The sequence below is a fragment of the Bubalus bubalis genome, chromosome 12 (assembly GCF_019923935.1).
Source record: "Bubalus bubalis isolate 160015118507 breed Murrah chromosome 12, NDDB_SH_1, whole genome shotgun sequence".
Lineage (NCBI taxonomy): Eukaryota > Metazoa > Chordata > Mammalia > Artiodactyla > Bovidae > Bubalus > Bubalus bubalis.
Genome location: NC_059168.1, coordinates 37,213,846 through 37,234,775, shown reverse-complemented (window position 1 = coordinate 37,234,775; position 20,930 = coordinate 37,213,846). Strand labels below are relative to the sequence as shown.

The window sequence follows — 20,930 nt, the reverse complement described above, 5'->3', positions numbered from 1 at the left end:
TCTAATGAAAAGGGTCTTGGATGTTGTCATATGCTTCTTTGTTGTGATCATGTGGGGTTTTGTCCTTAATTCTTTTAATATGATGTATTATTGATGGGTTTTCCTATGTTGAAATCAGCCTTGTATTCCTGTGATAAATACCACTTGGCCATGGTATGTAACCCTTTTAATGTGTTGCTAGATTCAGATTGCTCGTACCTTGTTGAGGATTACTATATCTGTATTCATAAGGAATCTTGGTCTGTAGTTTTCTTGTGATGTGTCTGCCTGATTTTGGTGTCAGGGTTGAACAAACATCTAAATTAACTAATGGATATAGTGCATACATTTCTTGATGGATATTAGAAGCAATAGTATTTGAATATATTTCTCAAGAAGGAAAGGATTTTGAAAAAATTTTATGACTCCCTCCATTGAGAATCACCAATACTGGATAAACTTTATCTTTCAAAGTTTTTTCATTAAAACCAATTTAAGGAATCTGTGAAACTAGAAATATTGGTGAATATCAATTAAAATTGTACCCCTCTTTGCTAGAAACTGTATTTTTTTAATCCTTGCAGCTTCATTAACAATCTGTTAAATTCCTTTACAAAAAAAGATTGAAACCCTTCTATACTTGGCACAATGACCATGATGACCATGCGGATTGCTTCTCAGACCTTCCTGTAGGGTATACTGCTTTTGTCTTATGTTTGCCTATCAGTACCTAGTTGTCGTGTCTCTCTTGACTCTTCTGCCCTTTGTTCCTCCTCATCACCAGGGCATCTCTGGGACTTATTTCCACATGACTCTCATCAAATCTGCTTTGAGAGCTCTTATATAGCTATTTGCATATTTTCACACAGTATATATAGACTTGCAGACAAGATCTTCAGAGCTCTTCCATTTCTTGAAAAGACCTCATTTTTAGGAACCATTTGATAGGTAGAAAGGAAGCAGTAGGTTATAGTTTACTGTACTTGGATGCAGTTAGGTTTACATTAGCAGCAGTCACTGAATATCACTGGATCATATACATGACTTCTCATATCATTAGCTTAGAGGAAATTGGCTTGATTCAGCCCAAAGCACCAGAATTTTAACTATGAGCTGTATGTAAATATTAATATTAAGGTATCAGGGAGGGTATTTTCTTCCCAGTAGGAAAGCCTACTGGGAGAACCACATTTGTTATAAGATTCTCTAGTGGTATCAAACAGGAATAGAAAGGGTGTATTTTTGGTAAATATAGTAGTAATTCATGCTTCCCTCAAAAAGGGACAATTTCAGGTGGCATAAAAGAGAATGAAGCAAATTAAGTTCATAACAGTTCAACCCAGAGATAAAAACTGTTAACTTGATAGCCTTTCAAACTTCATGCTGCTGCTACTGCTGCTAAGTCGCTTCAGTTGTGTCCGACTCTGTGCGACCCCATAGACGGAAGCCCACCAGCCTCCCCCGTCCCTGGGATTCTCCAGGCAAGAACACTGGAGTGGGTTGCCATTTCCTTCTCCAATGCATGAAAGTCAAAAGAGAAAGTGAAGTCGCTCAGTTGTGTCTGACTCTTAGCGACCCCATGGACTGCAGCCCACCAGGCTCCACTGTCCATGGATTTTCCAGGCAAGAGTACTGGAGTGGGGTGCCATTGCCTTCTCCATTCAGACTTCATAGTTAACACATTTTTAATAAAAGTCTGAGCCTTTAATTTGGCATCATGCATGAAGAGGGTGAGTTTTATCCGTGGAAGCCTATGTTAAAAATTCATGTTCACCACTTATTAAATGATCTGGGTCTCGCTTTTCTTGTCTAAAAGCCTGCCTCTTAGAGTTTTAATTGAAAGAGATAATGTCTATAGACAGTATTTGATCTAAGTGCCCAGTAAATGCTGACTCAGGAAATAAAGGGCTATGTGGAGAATGTAGATTGGCAACGTGGGAGACATTTCTTAGGTGTAAAAAGTATGTAGCTTTTCAGTCTTTTTCTTTTTTTAGCTCCTCTCATACTGTTGTCATAATGGCATAGTTTATAATGGCTTGAAAAATTATAGGAATGTGAATTTGTTTTCCTAAATCTTAATAATGTTTGACCAAAAGGAATGTTCATTTCAAAAAACTGATATAAATAAAAATATTTAAGCTTCTCACCCCCTGGTAAATCTAGATCAAAAAAGAAAGCAGATATTTAAAATTTTTATCTCACGCAAACAATAGAACATAAAATCGGACTAATTTGGACACACTGGGAATTTGAATGCAGGATTGATGTGTATCTTTGTACTAACTGTGAATCCTGTTTGTTTCTGTGAGTCTACAGAAAGTAGAGCCTCATCCAGAGTTATACAATGCTGAGGATGTGGGTACCAGGGTGTGGGTTTCTTGAGTCCTTGTTCCTGGTACTTCTTTCCACCACAGCCATCTATACAGCAATCAGAGACTACTAATAAATAATTCTTATCTAGTCATTGAAACTGTTTGGACAGTAACTCTTGTTTAATTATGTAACTTGATTTGACGTTAATATATGTTGTATATACCTCTAAGTCTAATGGTAAGAAATAGGATATCTGCATTTATCTTTTATCAACAATAGTTGATTTGAGGGTTAATAAATGTTCTGGAGCATGTTGAGGATCAGACATTTTTACAAAGGAAGAGGTTTTTTTTTTTTAATATAAAAATAGATTTGGGGTGTTTACTTGCTCATTCATTTAGGTTATCAACTTGTATTTGCCCTGTAATGATGAAAACTTAAGTATGTTTTAAAATCCTTTTCTGGTGATTTATAAAGTGACATGTTTGTGATATAACACAGCAATGTGTGCTAAGTTGCTTTGGTCATGTCCAACTCTTTTCAGTCCTATGGACCATAGCCCACTAGGCTCCTCTGTCCATGGGATTCTCCAGGCAAGAATACTAGAGTGAATTGCTGTGCCCTCCTCCAGGGGATCTCCCAATCCAGGGGTGGAACCCAAGTCTCTTACATCTCCTACATTGGCGGGCGGGTTCTTTACCACTAGTGCCATCTGGAAGGCACTAGGTTAACATTTTCTTTTTCTCTGTGTATTTATTATTTAAAAACCTGAATAAGAAGGTGATAATGATTATGGTGGCATTTATACTAATAACAAAAATAACAGCTTTGACATTTATTAAGAAATACTTATTTTATGCTGTATACTATATTAAATGTATTCTATTCATTATCTTACTAATGAAGAATTTTGTTAATTCATTATCTCACTTAATCCTTACAGCATCTCAGTAAAATCAGTAATGATCTCAGTAAAATCATTCCTATTTGTATATATATTCTATAGAGGAAGAAGGTGAAGTGTAGAGTGATTTAATGACTTACCTGAAGTCACATAACTAGTATGTTATGGAATCAGTGTTTGAGTCTAGGTGGTTCAACTCAGGAGTCTTCAGGGCTTTGTCTGTGTAAGCTCCTGTTGTGTCTGTCTTAGATAAGCTGCTGTTGTGGGGCACAGGGGGCGCCTCCAGGAAAGAATGTTACCAAAGGCCAACTTTGTTACTGCTTTCCCTTCCCTCTTGCTGAAAGAAAGAAAACTGCACTGGTTATTAGGATTGTTGCTAGCAGAGACTTACAGTGAGCCCTGTCCCTGTAGGTTTTCTAGATGCCTACCCATTCTTCAAGACTCAGCTTGATATCTGCCTCTTTCACAAAGTCTTTTAAAATTTCCTCCAGTCTTTTTCCTTTTCTAAATTCTCACAGTGGTATGGTATTTGTTTTAAAATTTACTGATACTGTTTTTATGTGTCTTATCTTTCTAGAATTACAGTGTTTTAGAGTTGGACAGGGCTTAAAGAAAAATCCATGGCCCCATTTTCAGGTCTTTAAATTCATTCTACTAGGTTGAGTTGTTTTTGTTTTTTAACAGTATCAGCTCAGTGAGTGAGTGCTGAATGTCAGAAAGCTATTGGCATTGCTGTTATTTAGTGTTTGTTATTCATGGTGCAGATGCACTATTTCAAGTTCTGATCAAGTCACAGTTGTGCTAGTATATTGGCATAGTAGTAGAAACTAGTTGAATAGAACAAAACTGATATGGGTGTTTTAGGCAGAGTTGAGGAAACTCGAAATAGAGAAACTTTAATAAATAGTTGAAATCAGAGTTTGAAAACAAAGCTGTAAATCATATATAGGATGTTAAATTAATAGCATTCAAATCAGATCATATTTAGGAGGGTGGAATAAATGTTCCTTAAACATAATAAATGTTGAACCCCTGGTATGTGCAGCACACTTATGGGCATTTAAAATATCTTAATCAGTACTCATTTACTAATAGGAATTTAGGGCTTCATAATAATATCTAACATTTTGTAGTTCATATACATAAATTTTCCCACAAAAGTACCCTTAACACTAAAGGAAGTTCAAACACATTAGAGGACCTGGGGATCAAGACTGAAGTAGCCCCTAGATGTGATTTTTCTTTATTGCCTCCTTCATCTTAAAAATTAACTATTTAAAAGTGTACTTGAGTGTATCCATATTTATTTTACTATAAGAATGCTCCCCGATCCCAACTGTCCACATTCCAGAAAGGGATGAACTATGTTTGGCCTGTGAGTTCAAGAGCTCTTGGGCCTCCTGCAGAGGAGGGTTGTACATAATTATGTTCTCCTTGGGTTGTACATAACCTGATCCTGAGACCACAGGCCCCTGGTTATTCGATCCCCACGGTGGCCTGTGACCATGGGCCAAGAGCAGACTTGCTAGGTTAGGCTTTGTCCGACTCCTTACTATTAATAAACATTATATAATAGTGTAACATGTTTTTTTCTTTGACACCTAAAGTTTTATGGCATTGCATTTACCTGCTCCTAGAGGAAAATAGCTTTCTGGGTAGTGTAAAGGCTATTTCCCTCTGTTACTAGCTTTGTAGGAAATGTTTGTTTCAGTGATAGCCAGGTTACGTCACAGTTTTGTGAAATTTCTCAGAGATCTCTTAAAAGCAGAGACGTGAAACTCACTTGTTTAGTTTTTAGTAAAGTTTTAATTTCTTAGCATGTTTTGAGTTAGTAGTTTTTCTGTGTTAAGATATTTTTTCTATTATTTGAATATATATATATATACACACACACACACACACACACACACACACTTAAGGCCATTTTACTTTTGTAGGTAAATAAAAATGGGTAAGGTAATGTTCTAATTTCAGATCTCTTCTTTTTACATCTTTAGTTGTTGACCTCCTCTACTGGAGAGACATTAAGAAGACTGGAGTGGTGTTTGGTGCCAGCTTGTTCCTGCTGCTCTCGCTGACAGTATTCAGCATTGTGAGTGTAACGGCCTACATTGCCTTGGCCCTGCTGTCTGTGACTATCAGCTTTAGGATATATAAGGGTGTGATCCAGGCTATCCAGAAATCTGATGAAGGCCACCCATTCAGGTGAGATGTCTGGAAAACAAGGCACACGTTGGCAGCACTACAAACAGTCTCAGTATTGACTCAGACTAATTTCTGCTATTTGTAGAGTTACAGGCGTGCTTTTTTTTTTTTTTAACTGCTAAAAGATAATTGCAGATTTTTGCTAAAAAGCTATACCAGAAGCATCTGTTTTTGAGATTTCCTAATGGTCATTTCATAGGCTCCTGATGGAAAAGCCTGGGTTTATGTATCATTAGCTGTAGCCTAACTCCACTACATGTTAGTAATATTTACTTATTAGAAGTAGGTGTTGGTTACCTAATTTTACTTTTAAGGAAGCTATATCTTTTTAACATGTTTGGGATTGGCGAGAGTTATATTTTCTTTATTGATTACTTTTTATGCTGATATTATGCTTTTCCATTGTGCTTCCTCACTATGTCTATGTCTTTTCTTACCATTCTTTCCTACTCTATCTAGTTTCTTCTCCTCCTTTCCTGAGGCATTACTTTGGTATTATCCTTTATTTCACCATTTTCTTGTCTGTAAATTATCATCTCCTTACCTTATTTTGACAAGTATACTAGCATTATATCTCTGGTTGCTAATGGGGTGGACACACCTCAACTTGGATCTTCTGATCTCACTTCATACTCAGCACTTTCCCCACCCTCATCCCCTCCTTTAAAAATTGAGATAATTCACATACCGTAGAATTCAGTGGTTTTTCATATATTCATGGAATTGTACAACCATCACCATCTCATTCCAGATATTTTCGTTATACTCAAAAGATATTTTGTCCCTATAGCTGCTCCCCACCTGGCCCCTGACAGCGACTAAATTTTCATATTTTTCAATGAGCCTTTTATCTCAGACTTACCAGTTTCTATCACTTAGCACCCCTGTTGTCCTAATTTCAGGTTCCCAGTTTTCATGAGACTCTATGAGACTAGACATTACTACATTTTACAGAGGAAACAGTGAATTCAGTAATACAAAATTGCAGTTTCAAAACAGCAGTTATATCATGCCACAAGTCGTAAAGGAGTATGATTTTTAATTAGTTACACTGAAATATATAAAAATATTGTCAGGCCAACAATTCTAAATTATCTATAAATTTTACATATTGTTTGATTTAACGAAGACTTTTAAAAGAAACTAACGAAACATTATCATTAGCTCAAAGGTCTTTGATAGTAATAAATTCAGCTAACATGCCAATTTAACCACCTTTTGGACAGTTTTCCAAGTTCTCCAGTCACATTAGTAAAGTGAATATCATATATTGATATGTAATACCTGTGGGCTTTGGGAAAGAGGGGCAGCTGTGCTGCCATTGCAGTAATAGCACAGAAATGCCGGGTGAATGAATGTAAATATCTTCCGGTGCATGCCTTTGGGCCTGCTGGGCAGACGTCTTGTCTTCAGCAGGAACAAAAGCAGTGGTACAGAGAAACAGAATACAGCTAAAGTCAAATCAGCCACTTCTTTATATTTCTTAAAACTGCATTAATAAATTTTTGCTGGTTTAAGGGTTAGGTGTGAATGTGTGACCATTTTTAACTTGATAATAATAACTTGCTATTTGTTGGCCAATAAATAATGATGGACTGGGAAGCCTGGCGTGCTGCAGTCCATGGGATCACAAAGAGTTGGACACGAATGAGCGACTGAACTGAAATACTAGTTGTCCTGTGCTAGACATTGTACTAATAAAGATAATGTTCTAGTCCTTGACAGTTTATACTGTAGTAGAAAAAAATGTACAAGTATACACACGTCTGTATTTCAGGATGGATATGATAATTACTATAAGAAGAATACAAAAGAAAGCATTATTTGAGTTACATAGTAGGGTGTCGGAGAGGCTTTCATGTATGGGTGGGATTTGAGGTGGTGCTGACTGACTTGGGTGTGCCCTCGCTAGAGGTGAGAGGAGGACGCTGTGGATGGGGAGAGAGCATGAGGAACAAAGCCTCCCGTTAAGGTGAAGAACATTTGATGAATAGCTCAATTTTGAACTACAGAAGAGCAGTGAGAAAGAAGATTGGAAACATTCAGGGTTGGAAAGTCAGAATCATAGAATGTTTTGAGTTTGAATGGATTCAGGAAGTCTGTTTCTCTAATTTTGCAGAGTTGGAACCATGACCCAGAGAAGTTACATGCCCTTGCAAGGTTAAATACCTAGGTGGTATCAGGTCTTCTGATTCCTGAGTTAAGCCTGAATAGCACTATCTAGTATAGCTCAAAAAAAAAAAAAAGGAATCCAAATAAATCCACTTAAATTATAGTGATGGTATAGTGAATAAAAACAAGGAGATATATTTGGGCATATTGCAGGAGTAGAGCTAGGAGACAAGGAATTACTAGAGAGGACTGTAATTCCCAGTGTAACTAGTGTCCACAGACATGGGGAGTTTTTGAGAGGGACTGGATAAGGAGCTGCTTCCAACAGATAAGAGAGAATAGCACTTCTGATTGCTCCAAGATATTTGAAACAATAATGAAACAATTCCTGCTGACTTGACTATTTGTCCCCATTACAGTTGTCTTCTTAAATTTGACAATTCCAGCTATTTCACTATAGATTGGAGCACCTGATTGAACAGTCCGGGGCTTGATTTATTGGTGTTTTCATTCCAGTATTCTTGCCTGGAAAATCCCATGGACGGAGGAACCTGGTAGGCTACACAGTCCATGGGGTCCCAAAGAGTCAGACCCAACTGATCAACTTCACTTTCATTTTCTTTCCCCTAAAGATTAGGCAAAGAGAGTGTAGTTATTTGGAAATGAATAGGATCTTTGTTAGGAAAACTTGATAACATTTTGTCCACCTGAAAAAACCAAATCCACAATAATAACTACATTAATTGAGTGCTTCTTTGTCCTTGATTGTGTTAATAAGCACTTTACTCATTGAAATCTCAAGATAATCTCTGTTGTATAAATGAGGAAACTGATTTAAAGGGATGACTAAATAACTTCTAAAGTTACACAGCCAGGTAAGTGGCAGAGCTTAACATTCAAGCTCAGATAGGTCTGATTTCAAAGCATGCTTGTTTTCTATACCTGCCTTATCAATCAAACACCCCATGCTTGGTGAGTTTTTACATTGTGCTTATTAATTTGGAAGGAGTACACTTCTGTAGTAAAATATTTTATTAATGTGCTCCTTTATGGATATCTACTTGCCAATTGATTGACATTCGCAAAAAACCATTCCAGTCAGTGACAGTTAAGGTGTGTCTTCTTTTCTAGGGCATATTTGGAATCTGAAGTTGCTATATCTGAGGAGTTGGTTCAGAAGTACAGTAATTCTGCTCTTGGTCATGTTAACTGCACAATAAAAGAACTCAGACGCCTCTTCTTAGTTGATGATTTAGTTGATTCTCTGAAGGTAAGTTTATTTGCTTTCCATTTTTTGACATACCCAGAATTTAACATCGGAGTTAAGAGAGTAAAACTCTGTTTTCTATATTAAAGTAAATGATAAAGATGTAATGAAATCATTACTGTAAACTTCTGTTCTGAAATTCAGAATCAAATAAAATATTTAAGATGGAGGAAAGGCAATTGCTTTTTAAAGGAAAATGTTATAAATTCTTAAGTTTTGGAAGTCATAAAGATTAAAAATGAGAATTTTGGCTGTAAGAATAAAGATTATCTAGTAGATTTAATGCCAAATATTATTTCATCTGGTTTGACTTTCAGAGTCTGGCACTTAATTTCTTAGCTTGTGTGTAATTCATATATACATATAAGCTATTTCATATTCCTACACTTTTTTTGAATGTTTTCTTGAAAAGTGTTAATATTCTGAAACACTTCAACTAATCATCAGTTGGTAATCTTTGGAATTTAGTTTTTGGATCTTGCTACATAGCAGCTATTAGTCTCACCTTGTAAGTAAGCTTGCCACAGTTCAGACTGATTCTAAATGAGCACTAAATTGGTCACATAACTGAGCGACTGCACTTTCACTTTTCACTTTCATGCATTGGAGAAGGAAATGGCAACCCACTCCAGTGTTCTTGCCTGGAGAATCCCAGGGATGGGGGAGCCTGGTGGGCTGCCGTCTACGGGGTTGCACAGAGTCGGACACGACTGAAGCGACTTAGCAGCAGCAGTAGCAGCCTGTGATTTAAGACAGACTTGTTGCCTGGGTAGAAATGTACTATGGTAGTAATTACCACAATTTCTCTTTTCCAAGAGATATGTACAAGTTTGCAATTTGTTGTGCGAACCAAGGATGTCATAGCAATAGGACGATTGGGCCTTTAGATTTGGCAAAACAATTTCTGTAGTGGTCAGAATAGGTTTACATGCTCAAAATGCTTTTAACATGTATCTTAGCCTTAATAGGCCAGTAATGGACATTATTTTCAGCTGTATGCTTCTCTATTAAGACTTGGAACCTCAGTTACGAATAACATTAATGGTAAAAAATTGAGTTTCATTTTATTATTTATTATCTCTTTTGTGTAGAGTGCTTGCATTTAGTGACCCATTCTGTAGTAGTGCTTTAAAATAATCTGATGTCAGTCTGTAAATAAAGAGATCATGGTTATATCATTGGGATCTTTGATTAGTATCAAGAGGAAACAAATAATATTTGGGAGCAAATCAAATTCAACCTTGTACTCATGGGTCCTGGAAGAAACCAGTTTCTATTCATTGAAGTGTATTTGCAGTGAACAGGTTGACTGCTGGGGGTAAAACATGTTTGAAAAATTCTTGAGGGGAATGCACTAGTGTAGTTTAAAATGAAGCATTTTGTGGGTAGGAGTTAATTGAGAGGAAACACTAAGTAGTGACACAGAGGTTCAAACAGCATAGGGCCATCTCTGAATTCGGCAGTCAAAAATTGTTGGTGGGGAGCGGAGGGCTTCGAACAAAGGCATCATGAAGCTGGATTGTGAGGAGTCATTTTTTTTTTATATACTTATTAATAAAAACTGCAACAGATATAAACCAAAAGTCCTCATGTTTGCACTGTGTAACAATGAAGGCAGTTACGCACGTCTAACATTTTTCTTGAGAGAAGAGGCATTCTGGAAGAAATCTGTTTAAAACAAAACAAATTGATCTGGGAATGACTCATTCATTGTTTTCTAGAGCTTCAAGTTTCCCCTTGTCTTTAATCAGTTGAAATCTTATTCTTTCAGAGCGTATTGTCCTCCGTACACAGTTCTATGTGTACGTATGTAGTACACAGTACGTAGTTCTATATGTACGTACGTATGTACACGGTTATGTAGGTGTGGAAGTATTTGCAAAGGCTAGAGAAGTGAGAAAATATTACAGGAGGACTGATTAAATACTTTAGAAAACCTTTAAAATCTGATTTGCACAGATATTTGAAAGTAGATGAAAAGGAAATTTTATTAATAAATACTTTTATGAGATAATTTCTTTTTGCTGTTAAATCTCATTTTAAAAATTTCCTTTGAAAATTACCTTGGGTTTTTTGGTTTTTTCTTAATGAGGAAGCTAACATAAATGAAAGAATCTGAACTTGGTAAATTCTTGCCTTCAGTGATTTTGCTAATTTGAAGGTAATAATAATTTGAAGTGGCATATAATGAGATAGGTTACTTTTGGAACACTTACATTTTATGAAATTTTCTTTTATTTAAAAAATATTGTTTCTTAATATTGGGGGGAAAAAGCAGTTGAATTAGGAGCCTAGTTTACTACTGCTTCTCCTTAAGGATTAGGAAAGAGAAAACTTCTTTGAATGGTTTTCCAAAGTAGTGTTTTTTGGCAAGCTCAAGGAAAGCTGCTTGGTGATTTCTGCTGAGGCAGATTCACTCAGGGCTCAAAATAACATTTGTATTAATACTCTGAATGAGCCTTGCATTTAGGTCTCAAAATCTGTTGAGGCAAGGAATAAGGCAGGGTGTCTGTCTTATTCTTGCAATACAAAGCCCTCTGATAATATACATGGAGGGTCTTCCTTGATAAACTTCGTGGTTCTGCTGTACATGGAGTACTTCAGTTAAACCTTTTCTTACATCATTGTGTATGGGTAGTATAGATTCCACTTGTTTTCACTGAATAAGGGAACTATAGAAACACAGGATACTTGCTTAATATGTCTAACTGAGAAAAGCTGAGGAAAACAAAGCACTGTTGTCTCCCTTTAAAATGACTTAATAGTATTCCTTTTCTAGAGGAAGTTCCTTGAGTGTTTGCCCCTCTCACCTCCATAGTTTTTATTCATATAGAGAGCATTTTTAAAAAGATTATTTTCCTTCTGACTCATTTACCCTTTGCCTTTTAGCACAGCAGTTGGTGGGAGAATCATATTCTTCCTCCCTAAAGCGAGCAAAAATGTTTTTTCAGATCTCTTTTTTTTCTTTCTCTTCTTCAGTTTAAAGGAAAAATCAATTTGCTCTGTTAAATTGATTGTATTTCCTTTTATTCAGGTTTTAAATTTGGAAAGTTTGCTAATAAATAGCCCCAGTCTCTGCAGTTTCCAAATGAATTTATCTTGTTAAATAACAGAGTTTTTAAAAAATTTATAAGAACCAGCTTTTCATTTGGATTACTTTTATTTTATATTGTTCATAACTAGGAAAATGGACACCACATTAATTTTAAGAAAATATAGAATGAATTAGTCTCATTTATAATTTTGTTTTTCATTTAGAAAATAGACATTGTATCAAGCTCTGTGGCTTATTTAAAATAATAGCTTTCTAAAATTTGAAAGAAGTTTCTCTATAAGTCACTATCTTTGTAAATGTTTCATGCCCTCAAATTTATATAATCTACATTTCTAGACTCTGGGTCATAATTACCACTACTTCTATTTGAAACCTTCTTCCTCAGAAATTACAAAATTTAGAGTCATTATTCTTAGCATGTGAAATTTTTCTTCTCCTTTCTTACTATCATATTTTTGGAAGTGTGTGAGGGGGCCTGGCTATTCTATAGGTTATTCTGAAGAAATAACCAAACCCCAGGGTTCATCAGGCCTGTTGGAAAAGACTTGACATGAGACGGTGGTTATCAGTGTGCCTCATCTAGATCTCCCTTTTGGTGGTTGACCTGGACAAATAAAAATAAGACACATGCTGCAGATTTCTCCTTTTAAATCCTTGTGTACAGTTGACCCTTGACCAGTGTGGGGATTGGGAGCACTGACCCCCGCCCCACACACACACAGAGTCGACAGTCTGTGCGCAGTTCATGGCTGGCTCTCCACAGCCCCTTGGATAAGGAGCTTATCCAAGGCCCCTCTGTGTCTGTGGTTCCTCTGGTACCCCTGGCTCCATATTCACAGGTTCAAACAACTGAGGATCCTGTAGTGTTTACTGCTGAAAAAACTGTGCTGACAGGTGGACCTGTGTAGTTCAGACTCCTGTGCTCAGAGGTCAGCTGTAATTGTTGCATTTGTTTTCTTCCCTTGCAGTTAACTGCAGGCTTCTAAATCTTAGAAAAAATTTCAGGTGTCCCTAGATTGAGAAACAGTCCATTTTCCAGAAGACTAATTCTAGTCAAATATTATGGGCAAAATCATTGACAAAATATTTCTAATTCCATTCAGCAGCATTTATTTCAAACATTAGTATAAAATTTTACCACAGGCAAATGTTTTGATCAATCCTCAGGATTTGTTGTAAAGTGGGTTTGTTACATTGAATGCCAGACATAAGGTAAGGGGAAGAGAATTAATGGAAAAGGAGGTAAAGGAGGAGGGTTCTAGTAAAAGTAAGCTGTGAAAGCTGTGTATGTGTCCTTTTCTTGGAGAGCCTAGTGTGTATTACCTTATTAGTTTCTGAGAAGTCCAAAAGAGGCTGGATAACTTTCTTTAACCTAGTGAAATTTGTCAACCTTGTTTAAATAACACCCATGACTACCAGAACAGTAGTATAAGATGGTTGAACAAATTTAAACCACCTGGTTATGGTTTAATTCTGTTCTGTGACTGACCTTCTGTGTAAGGGGTCTTTTAGATGGGGGCTCTTATTTTAAAACAATGGTTCTCAGTCTTGGCTGCACATTGCAATCACTGGAAGCTACACAATTTAATGATACTTGGGAGGGGGAAGAGGTGGGAGTCCCATTCCCTGAAATTGTGATTTAATTTTTCTAAGGACACTGCTTGGGGAGTCACTGGTTTTAAAAGTTGTGGTTTAAGCTGTATGTAACCCTGGGCTATAGTTTTCTTCCCACCTTCTTCATTAGAAAAGCATGTGAAGGTCTCTACTGGGCTCAGCTTTACTAGGGGGTTCTGCCTTTTGAAACCTCAAATCCCAAGAAAAAGTCTAGTGCTTTCAATTCAGTTCAGTCGCTCAGTTGTGTCCAACTCGTTGTGACTCCATGGACTGAGCACACCAGGCTTCCCTGTCCATCACCAGCTCCCAGAGCTTGTTCAAACTCATGTCCATTGAGTCAGTGATGCCATCCAACCATCTCATCCCATCATCCCCTTCTCCTCCTGCCTTCAATCTTTCCGAGCATCAGGGTCTTTTCAAATGAGTCAGGTCTTTGCATCATCAGGTGGCTAAAGTATTGGAGCTTTAGCATCAGTCCTTCCAATGAATATTCAGGACTGATTTTCTCTAGGGTTGATTGGTTTGATTTCCTTGCTGTCTAAGGGACTCTCAAGAGTCTTCTCCAACACCACAGTTCAAAAGCATCAATTCTTTGGCACTCAGTTTTCTTTATAGTTCAACTCTCACATCCATACGACTACTGGAAAAGCCATAGCTTTGACTAGATGGACCTTTGTCCGCAAAGTAACATCTCTGCTTTTTAATATGCTGTCTAGGAGAAGGCAGTGGCACCCCACTCCAGTACTCTTGCCTGGAAAAATCCCATGGATGGGAGGAGCCTGGTAGGCTGCAGTCCATGGGGTCGCGAAGAGTCGGATACGACTGAGCGACTTCACTTTCACCTTTCACTTTCATGCATTGGAGAAGGAAATGGCAACCCACTCCAGTGTTCTTGCCTAGAGAATCCCAGGGATGGCGGAGCCTGGTAGGCTGCCGTCTGTGGGGTCGCACAGACTCTGACTGAAGCGACTTAGCCGTAGCAGCAGCAGGTTGATCATAACTTTTCTTCCAAGGAGTAAGCATCTTTTAATTTCATGGCTGCAGTCACCATCTGCAGTGATGTTGGAGCCCAAGAAAATAAAGTCTCTCACTGTTTCCATTGTTTCCCATGTTTTTTGCCATGAAATGTTGGGGCCAGATGCCATGATCTTAGTTATTTGAATGTTGAGTTTTAAGCCAGCTTTTTCACTCTCCTCTTTCACTTTCATCAAGAGGCTTTTTAGTTCTTCACTTTCTGCCATAAGGGTGGTGTCATCTGCATATCTGAGGTTATTGATATTTCTCCTGGCAATCTTGATTCCAACTTGTGCTTCTTCCAGCCCAGCATTTCACATGATGTACTCTGCATATAAGTTAAATAAACAGAGTGACAGTGTACAGCCTTGATGTACTCCTTTCCCAATTTGGAATCAGTCTGTTGTTCCATGTCCATTTCTCATTGTTGCTTCTTGACCTGCATACAGATTTCTCAGGAGGCAGGTCAGGTGGTCTGGTATTCCCATCTTTTCAAGAATTTTCCAGTTTGTTGTGATCCACACAGATCAAGGCTTTAGCCGTAGTTGATGAAGCAGATGTTTTTCTGGAATTCTCTTGCTTTTTCTGTGAGCCAACGGATGTTGGCAATTTGATCTCTGGTTCCTCTGCCCTTTCTAAATCCAGTTTGAACATCTGGAAGTTCTCAGTTCACTTACTGTTGAGGCCTCGCTTGGAGAATTTTGGGCATTACTTTGCTAGCTTGTGAGATGAGTGCAATTGTGCGGTAGTTTGAGCATTCTTTGGTGTTGTCTTTCTTTGGGATTGGAATGAAAACTGACCTTTTCCAGTCCTGTGGCCACTGCTGTTTTCCAAATTTGCTCGCATATTGAATGTAGCACTTTCACAGCATCATCTTTCAGGATTTGAAATAGCTCAGCTGGAATTCCATCACCTCCACTAGCTTTGTTTGTAATGATGCTTCCTTAGGCCCACTTGACTTCATATTCCAGGATGTCTGGCTCTAGGTGAGTGATCACACCATCATGGTTATCTGGGTCATTAAGGTCTTTTTTGTATAGTTCTGTGAATTCTTGCCACCTCTTAATACCTTCTGCTTCTGTTAGGTCCATACCATTTCTGTTCTTACCAGATACTAAGACCAGGTGTTTTAGGCAGAGGTTCTTATTTTTCTGTCACATAACTTTGTGGGATAAACACTGGATTCTTTATGAAAGTAGATCTATATGACTTTTGGGGAAAATATATTTTAAAATTGTAGTTAAATGTCTAGCTATATTTGTCTGAACATCAGGTAACCATAATGTTCCAGAATTCCGTCTGAAATCTGAAAGTGAGGAAAAAGGCCTGAATTCCAGAAATAGCTGACCCAAAAGAACATTAAATATAGCCCTCAGGCTCTTAGGCATTTATTAACATACACATTTTGACAGTTTCCTTTCTGGTTCCTTTGGCTTGCAGAAAATTTAGACAGGAAATGAGCTTGTGAAAATGTGATTAGTAATGAATGAGGCTGAAGAGAGCAAAAGTCAAATGATTTTCAGTGTTTAAAACTGCAGAAAAAGTTTGAAAATGTGAATTGCCAAAGTAATTTCTGAAATTGTCATGCATCCTCCCCCCATTTTCCTTAAAAATGCCTCCCCACCCCATAGAGACATCAAATAAAATCTACAGAGCTTTTCAGTGAGGTATACATGTGATACACACTTGAATTGAATTCCTATACCCCCAGACAAAAGACAAGACGTGGCCTTTGCTCTCTTCCAGTATTACTAGACCTTCACTGTGCTGGGCCCCCGCTTTCCTCCTGTCTCATTACTGCCTAAAGAGACATGAGCCTTTGACTTCCTCTGTTAGTATGCATTGGCTGCGGTGTTGCCAAGTGTTTGCCATGGAATAGCATAGAATTTGTAGGTTTAAAGCATTCATTGGACATTCCCCTGCTTCTTTATAACAGCATGTACATTCATAACCATTAATAAATGGAGGAGGGCATGGCAACCCACTCCAGTATTCTTGCCTGGAGAATCCCATGGACAGAGGAGCCTGGCGGGCTACATCCGTAGGGTTGCACCGAGTCCGACATTACTAAAGCAACTTGGCCACATGTCCTCTGTAAGTGGCTTTACTGTATAGCAGAGCGGAGATTCTGGAGTCAGATGAACCTGCAGTTACTGTCACCTCTGGTTTGGCAACTTGCTCTCATCTTTCTGTATCTTGTTTTTTTCTTTTATGGGGATAATAACAGTATTTAACTTTTGGGGTTATGATGAAGTTAACTGAGAAATTTGTTAGTTGCTGTTATTACCTAATAAGCTTCAGTAATTGTGCAGTTGCTTGATGTTAGCTCTTAAGTTCTTTCTCTTCTGATGGAGTCCTCTCTGGAAACCCTTAGCCAGTATTTTTGTTTTGGGCCCTGAAGTGTTAAATTTTCTCCAGACTTAGCTGCAACATTGGCAAATTCTGTGATAGCACATAAAAATGTGAATTTCTGGGTCTCTCTCCTAAAATGAGGAAACCTGCGGCACTGGCCTGGAGCGCAGGTGCTTCTTGAGAGGTAAAAGGCGCATGTCTGCCGTGGTCGCCGAGACTCCCTCGTGCATTTGTGTCACCAGCCTGCCCCCACAGAGGTCTGAAACCTCCCTCCATTCCTCTCTGCGCCTGGATCATCTGCCTTTTAGAAAGTGTCCTGCAAGAGGCAGATCTAGTGACATCTGAACCCCCTGCATCACCTTGGTGTGAAGACTTGGGCTTCTCTTTTTTCATGGATTTAGAGTGCAGCCTTGTCAGTGACTTTATGACCAAATTAGGACTTATTTTTAGCTTGTGTGTTAGTTTCTGAATTTTGTCATGGTAAGGGTATCTTTATTGCTAAAGCAGTTTCTTCTAAAATGTAGGGCGACCCTTCTCTTTTCGACTTGGTGGATGGTGATGGATGAAAATAACTCTGTTGCTCTATGGTAAACTTGCTCAAGTGCAGAAGTTATATTTAGCTTTTGCAATAGGAGTCTGTAAAACTATGTGAGAGGGAAAGGGCTTGCTAACTGGAGTCAACGCTTCAGACCCTTCTACCAGAGGTTCAATAGAAGTTGCAAAGACCAGGACAGCATTTAATTTTTGATTTGCAATTGGAAGCTGTTAAGAATGCTTGATATTTGCTCACTTGAACATTAAATTCAATTATAGGGGTAACCAAAGTGTTGCTCTTTGTAGGCACAGTGAAATATGACAGTATAGCCTCAGTTCTGGCAAGTTCCTAAACCTCTGTTTTTTCCTTAGCGTCTTCATCCGCTGTGGTAATGACAGCAGCGCCTACCTCATGAAATTGCAGGAGGGGACATGAGCTTGTATTTGTAAAGCACTTAAAACTGTGTGTGGTACTAATACCTCAATAGTAAGAACTGGGTTAGTGTTTGCTAAATAAAGGCGGCAGTGGCTAAAAGAATAATAATGGTCAATTTTTTTATTAGGTTTAAAAGTTTGAGGAGTCCTCATTGGCTGTTAAAACATTTATTACTGGGGAGAAAGTCCTTCTGATCCTTAATAAAATGCTAGAGCTGATATTTTGGGTACTTGAGACATAGTCTCCTTGCACCATTATTGCTTATTCAGATATATGTCTGAGTCATTCAGCTCATGTAAATAAATCTTGAATCACTTGTTGGTACTTTAAAGTCATTTTCAATAGTTAATTCTCACGATAGCTTTCCAGTCTTCCCATTTTAGAAGTTGAATACTGTAGTAGAGCTGGAGGGGCAAGGTGGTGACCTTTGTTATGCTTTCTGATTTTAGGGGAAACAGAATCAACTATTACTGTACTTCAGAGGAAAATGAATCATATCTATTAACTGTTTTAATTAGATTCTGAAATTCCTGAATTGAGCCTGGCAGCTTAGTGAAATATCCATATTGTTTTTACCAAATCTCCAGGGAGTATGCCTATAGTAGTTTGGCATTTACATGGGATGTATTTATTTAAAGGTTTAATTTTAAAACTTGACTTGAATTTTGTCTTTAATTGGCTGTTATTCTCTTACAGTTTGCAGTGTTGATGTGGGTATTTACCTATGTTGGTGCCTTGTTCAATGGTCTGACACTACTAATTTTGGGTAAGTCTACAAAACCAACAGAATGAAACATTTTTAAAAAGATTGGGGACTTCCTGGCAGACTAGTAGTTAAGACTCCATATTTCCACTGCAGAGGCCATGGGTTTGATCCCTGGTGTGGGAACCAAGATCCTGCATACTGCACAGCACAGCCCACCACCACCCCCCTCCCCCCCCCCCCCAAAAACAATGGTGTGCAACGAACTTTAAGATGTTTTAGTGGAAAATATTCTTATATTGTAGGAAAAATAGAGGGATATACATTAGAGGTTGTGATCTTCTTAAATAAATTGCTAATACTTACATTATTTATGGAAATGCCACTTTACTTCCTGAAGACTACTCCAACAGTGATAAACCAGATCAAGAGTGGCCTTATTTGATGTGCAGTCGTATGTCTGACTAACTAGGGATGCTTATATTTTATAAAGTCGGTAATGTGAAGCCAGGAGTGGCTCCTGGCTCCCTTGGTTAATTCATTGCTCTGCCCACCAGCAGCTGTGTCTCCCTGTAGTAGGAACATTCCTGGCTATCTTAAAAGAGTGCTGCCCGTTTGATAACTGTGGTATGATTTAGGGAACAAACACTGCAATCTACTTTAAAGCTTGTGTATTTCCTTTTTCAGCTCTGATTTCACTCTTCAGTGTTCCTGTTATTTATGAACGGCATCAGGTAATTTAACTGCAGATTTCGGAATACAAACCTCATTCTCTTATGTGGAACTTAGAAATGTCAGTGCCAGTTTCCAAAACCTTATGAAAAACGAGAAATGTGGCAGTTTCTTAAGCCTTTAATATGTTGGAACACAGTTCTAAGATTTGTTAGCAATGGTAATTTTCTAATAAATTCTTTATCTCTTTCAGGCGCAAATAGATCATTATCTAGGACTTGCAAATAAGAATGTTAAAGATGCTATGGCTAAGTAAGTATTTAAAATCTGCACTTTGTTTTACACTCAGGCTAGGTGTACTGGACTTGGACAACAGTGCAGTATTTTCATGTCAAGACATAGTAGTCAATTTCAGTCAGACCTAAAGTGTGAGCTGCCAAAAGATTTTTTCCTAACATTTGGATCATTGATTCTGTATCAACTTAACATGTATCTAAGGCTTTCAGTCTATAATTTGTGAGGTCAAGGTGGCAAAATTATAGCTTGTAGTTTGACAGCCTTAGGATTTTATTTTTTGTATAAGCTGAGCAATGTACATGTAAGTCTTGAAGGACAGACATTTTAAGAAGCAGAAAACAAAATATTGTAAATTCACAGTATTTACACTGACCTTTTCCCCCCTCCTTCTCATTTGTAGAATCCAAGCAAAAATCCCTGGATTGAAGCGTAAAGCTGAATAAGAAAGCCTGAAAGAGTTAACAATAGGAGTTTATCTTTAAAGGGGATATTCATTTGATTCCATTGGGGAGGGTCAGGAAGAACAAAGCCTTGACATTGCAGTGCAGTTTCACAGATCTTTACTTTTAGCAACGCAGTGTCTGAGGAAAAATGACCTGTCTTGACTGCCCTGTGTTCATCATCATCTTAAGTATTGTAAGCTGCTATGTATGGATTTAAATCGTAATCATATTTGTTTTTCCTGTATGAGGCACTGGTGAATAAACAAAGATCTGAGAAAGCTGTATATTACACTTTGTCGCAGGTAGTCTTGCTGTATTTGGGGAATTGCAAAGAAAGTGGAGCTGAAAGAAATAAGCCTTTTCACAGTTTGTGCACTGTGTACGGTCTGTGTAGGTTGATGCAGATTTTCTGAAATGAAATGTTTAGACGAGATCATACCACCAAGGCAGGAGTGAAAAAGCTTGCCTTTCCTGGTATGTTCTAGGTGTATTGTGAAATTTACTGTTGTATTAATTGCCAATATAAGTAAATATAGATTATATATATATCTATATATAGTGTTTCACGAAGCTTAGCCCTTTACCTTCCCAGCTGCCCCACAGTGCTCGATACTTCTGTCATTGGTTTTATGTGTGTAGTTCCAAAACACATAAGCTAGGGAAAAAACGTATTTCTAGGCGCACTACCATCTGTTTTCAACACGAACTGATGCCATGCAAACAGAACTCCTCAACATAAACTTCACAGACTTACTGTAGTTAATTTTATCACAAACTCTGGACTGAATCTAATGCTTCCAAAAATGTTTGCAAATATCAAACATTGTTATGTAAGAAATTATAAATGACGATTTATACAATTGTGGTTTAAGGTGTATTGAACTAAATCTGTGGAATGCATTGTGAACTGTAAAAGCAAAGTATCAATAAAGCTTATAGACTTAAAAGATGTTTCGTATTTTGGTTTCCTGAACCTGCTGTAGAATGAACGTATTAGACACAAGGGTGGACTTCGCCCACACGAGGGTGT

General features: G+C 37.8%; 1 protein-coding gene across 4 annotated transcripts in view; it reads left to right on the top strand.

Moving 5' to 3' along the window:
* RTN4 (reticulon 4) overlaps positions 1 to 20,847 on the top strand; it is a 71,118-nt gene extending 50,271 nt beyond the window's left edge. For all 4 annotated transcript variants that reach the window (XM_006071253.3, XM_006071255.3, XM_006071256.3 and 1 more), the window contains 6 exons: positions 5,194 to 5,401; positions 8,645 to 8,783; positions 18,482 to 18,551; positions 19,176 to 19,222; positions 19,414 to 19,472; positions 19,858 to 20,847. In XM_006071253.3, the coding sequence (XP_006071315.2) occupies positions 5,194 to 5,401; positions 8,645 to 8,783; positions 18,482 to 18,551; positions 19,176 to 19,222; positions 19,414 to 19,472; positions 19,858 to 19,900 (566 nt within the window). In that variant the 3' untranslated portion in view covers positions 19,901 to 20,847. The remainder of the gene's footprint in view (positions 1 to 5,193; positions 5,402 to 8,644; positions 8,784 to 18,481; positions 18,552 to 19,175; positions 19,223 to 19,413; positions 19,473 to 19,857) is intronic.
* Positions 20,848 to 20,930: the final 83 nt, after the last annotated feature.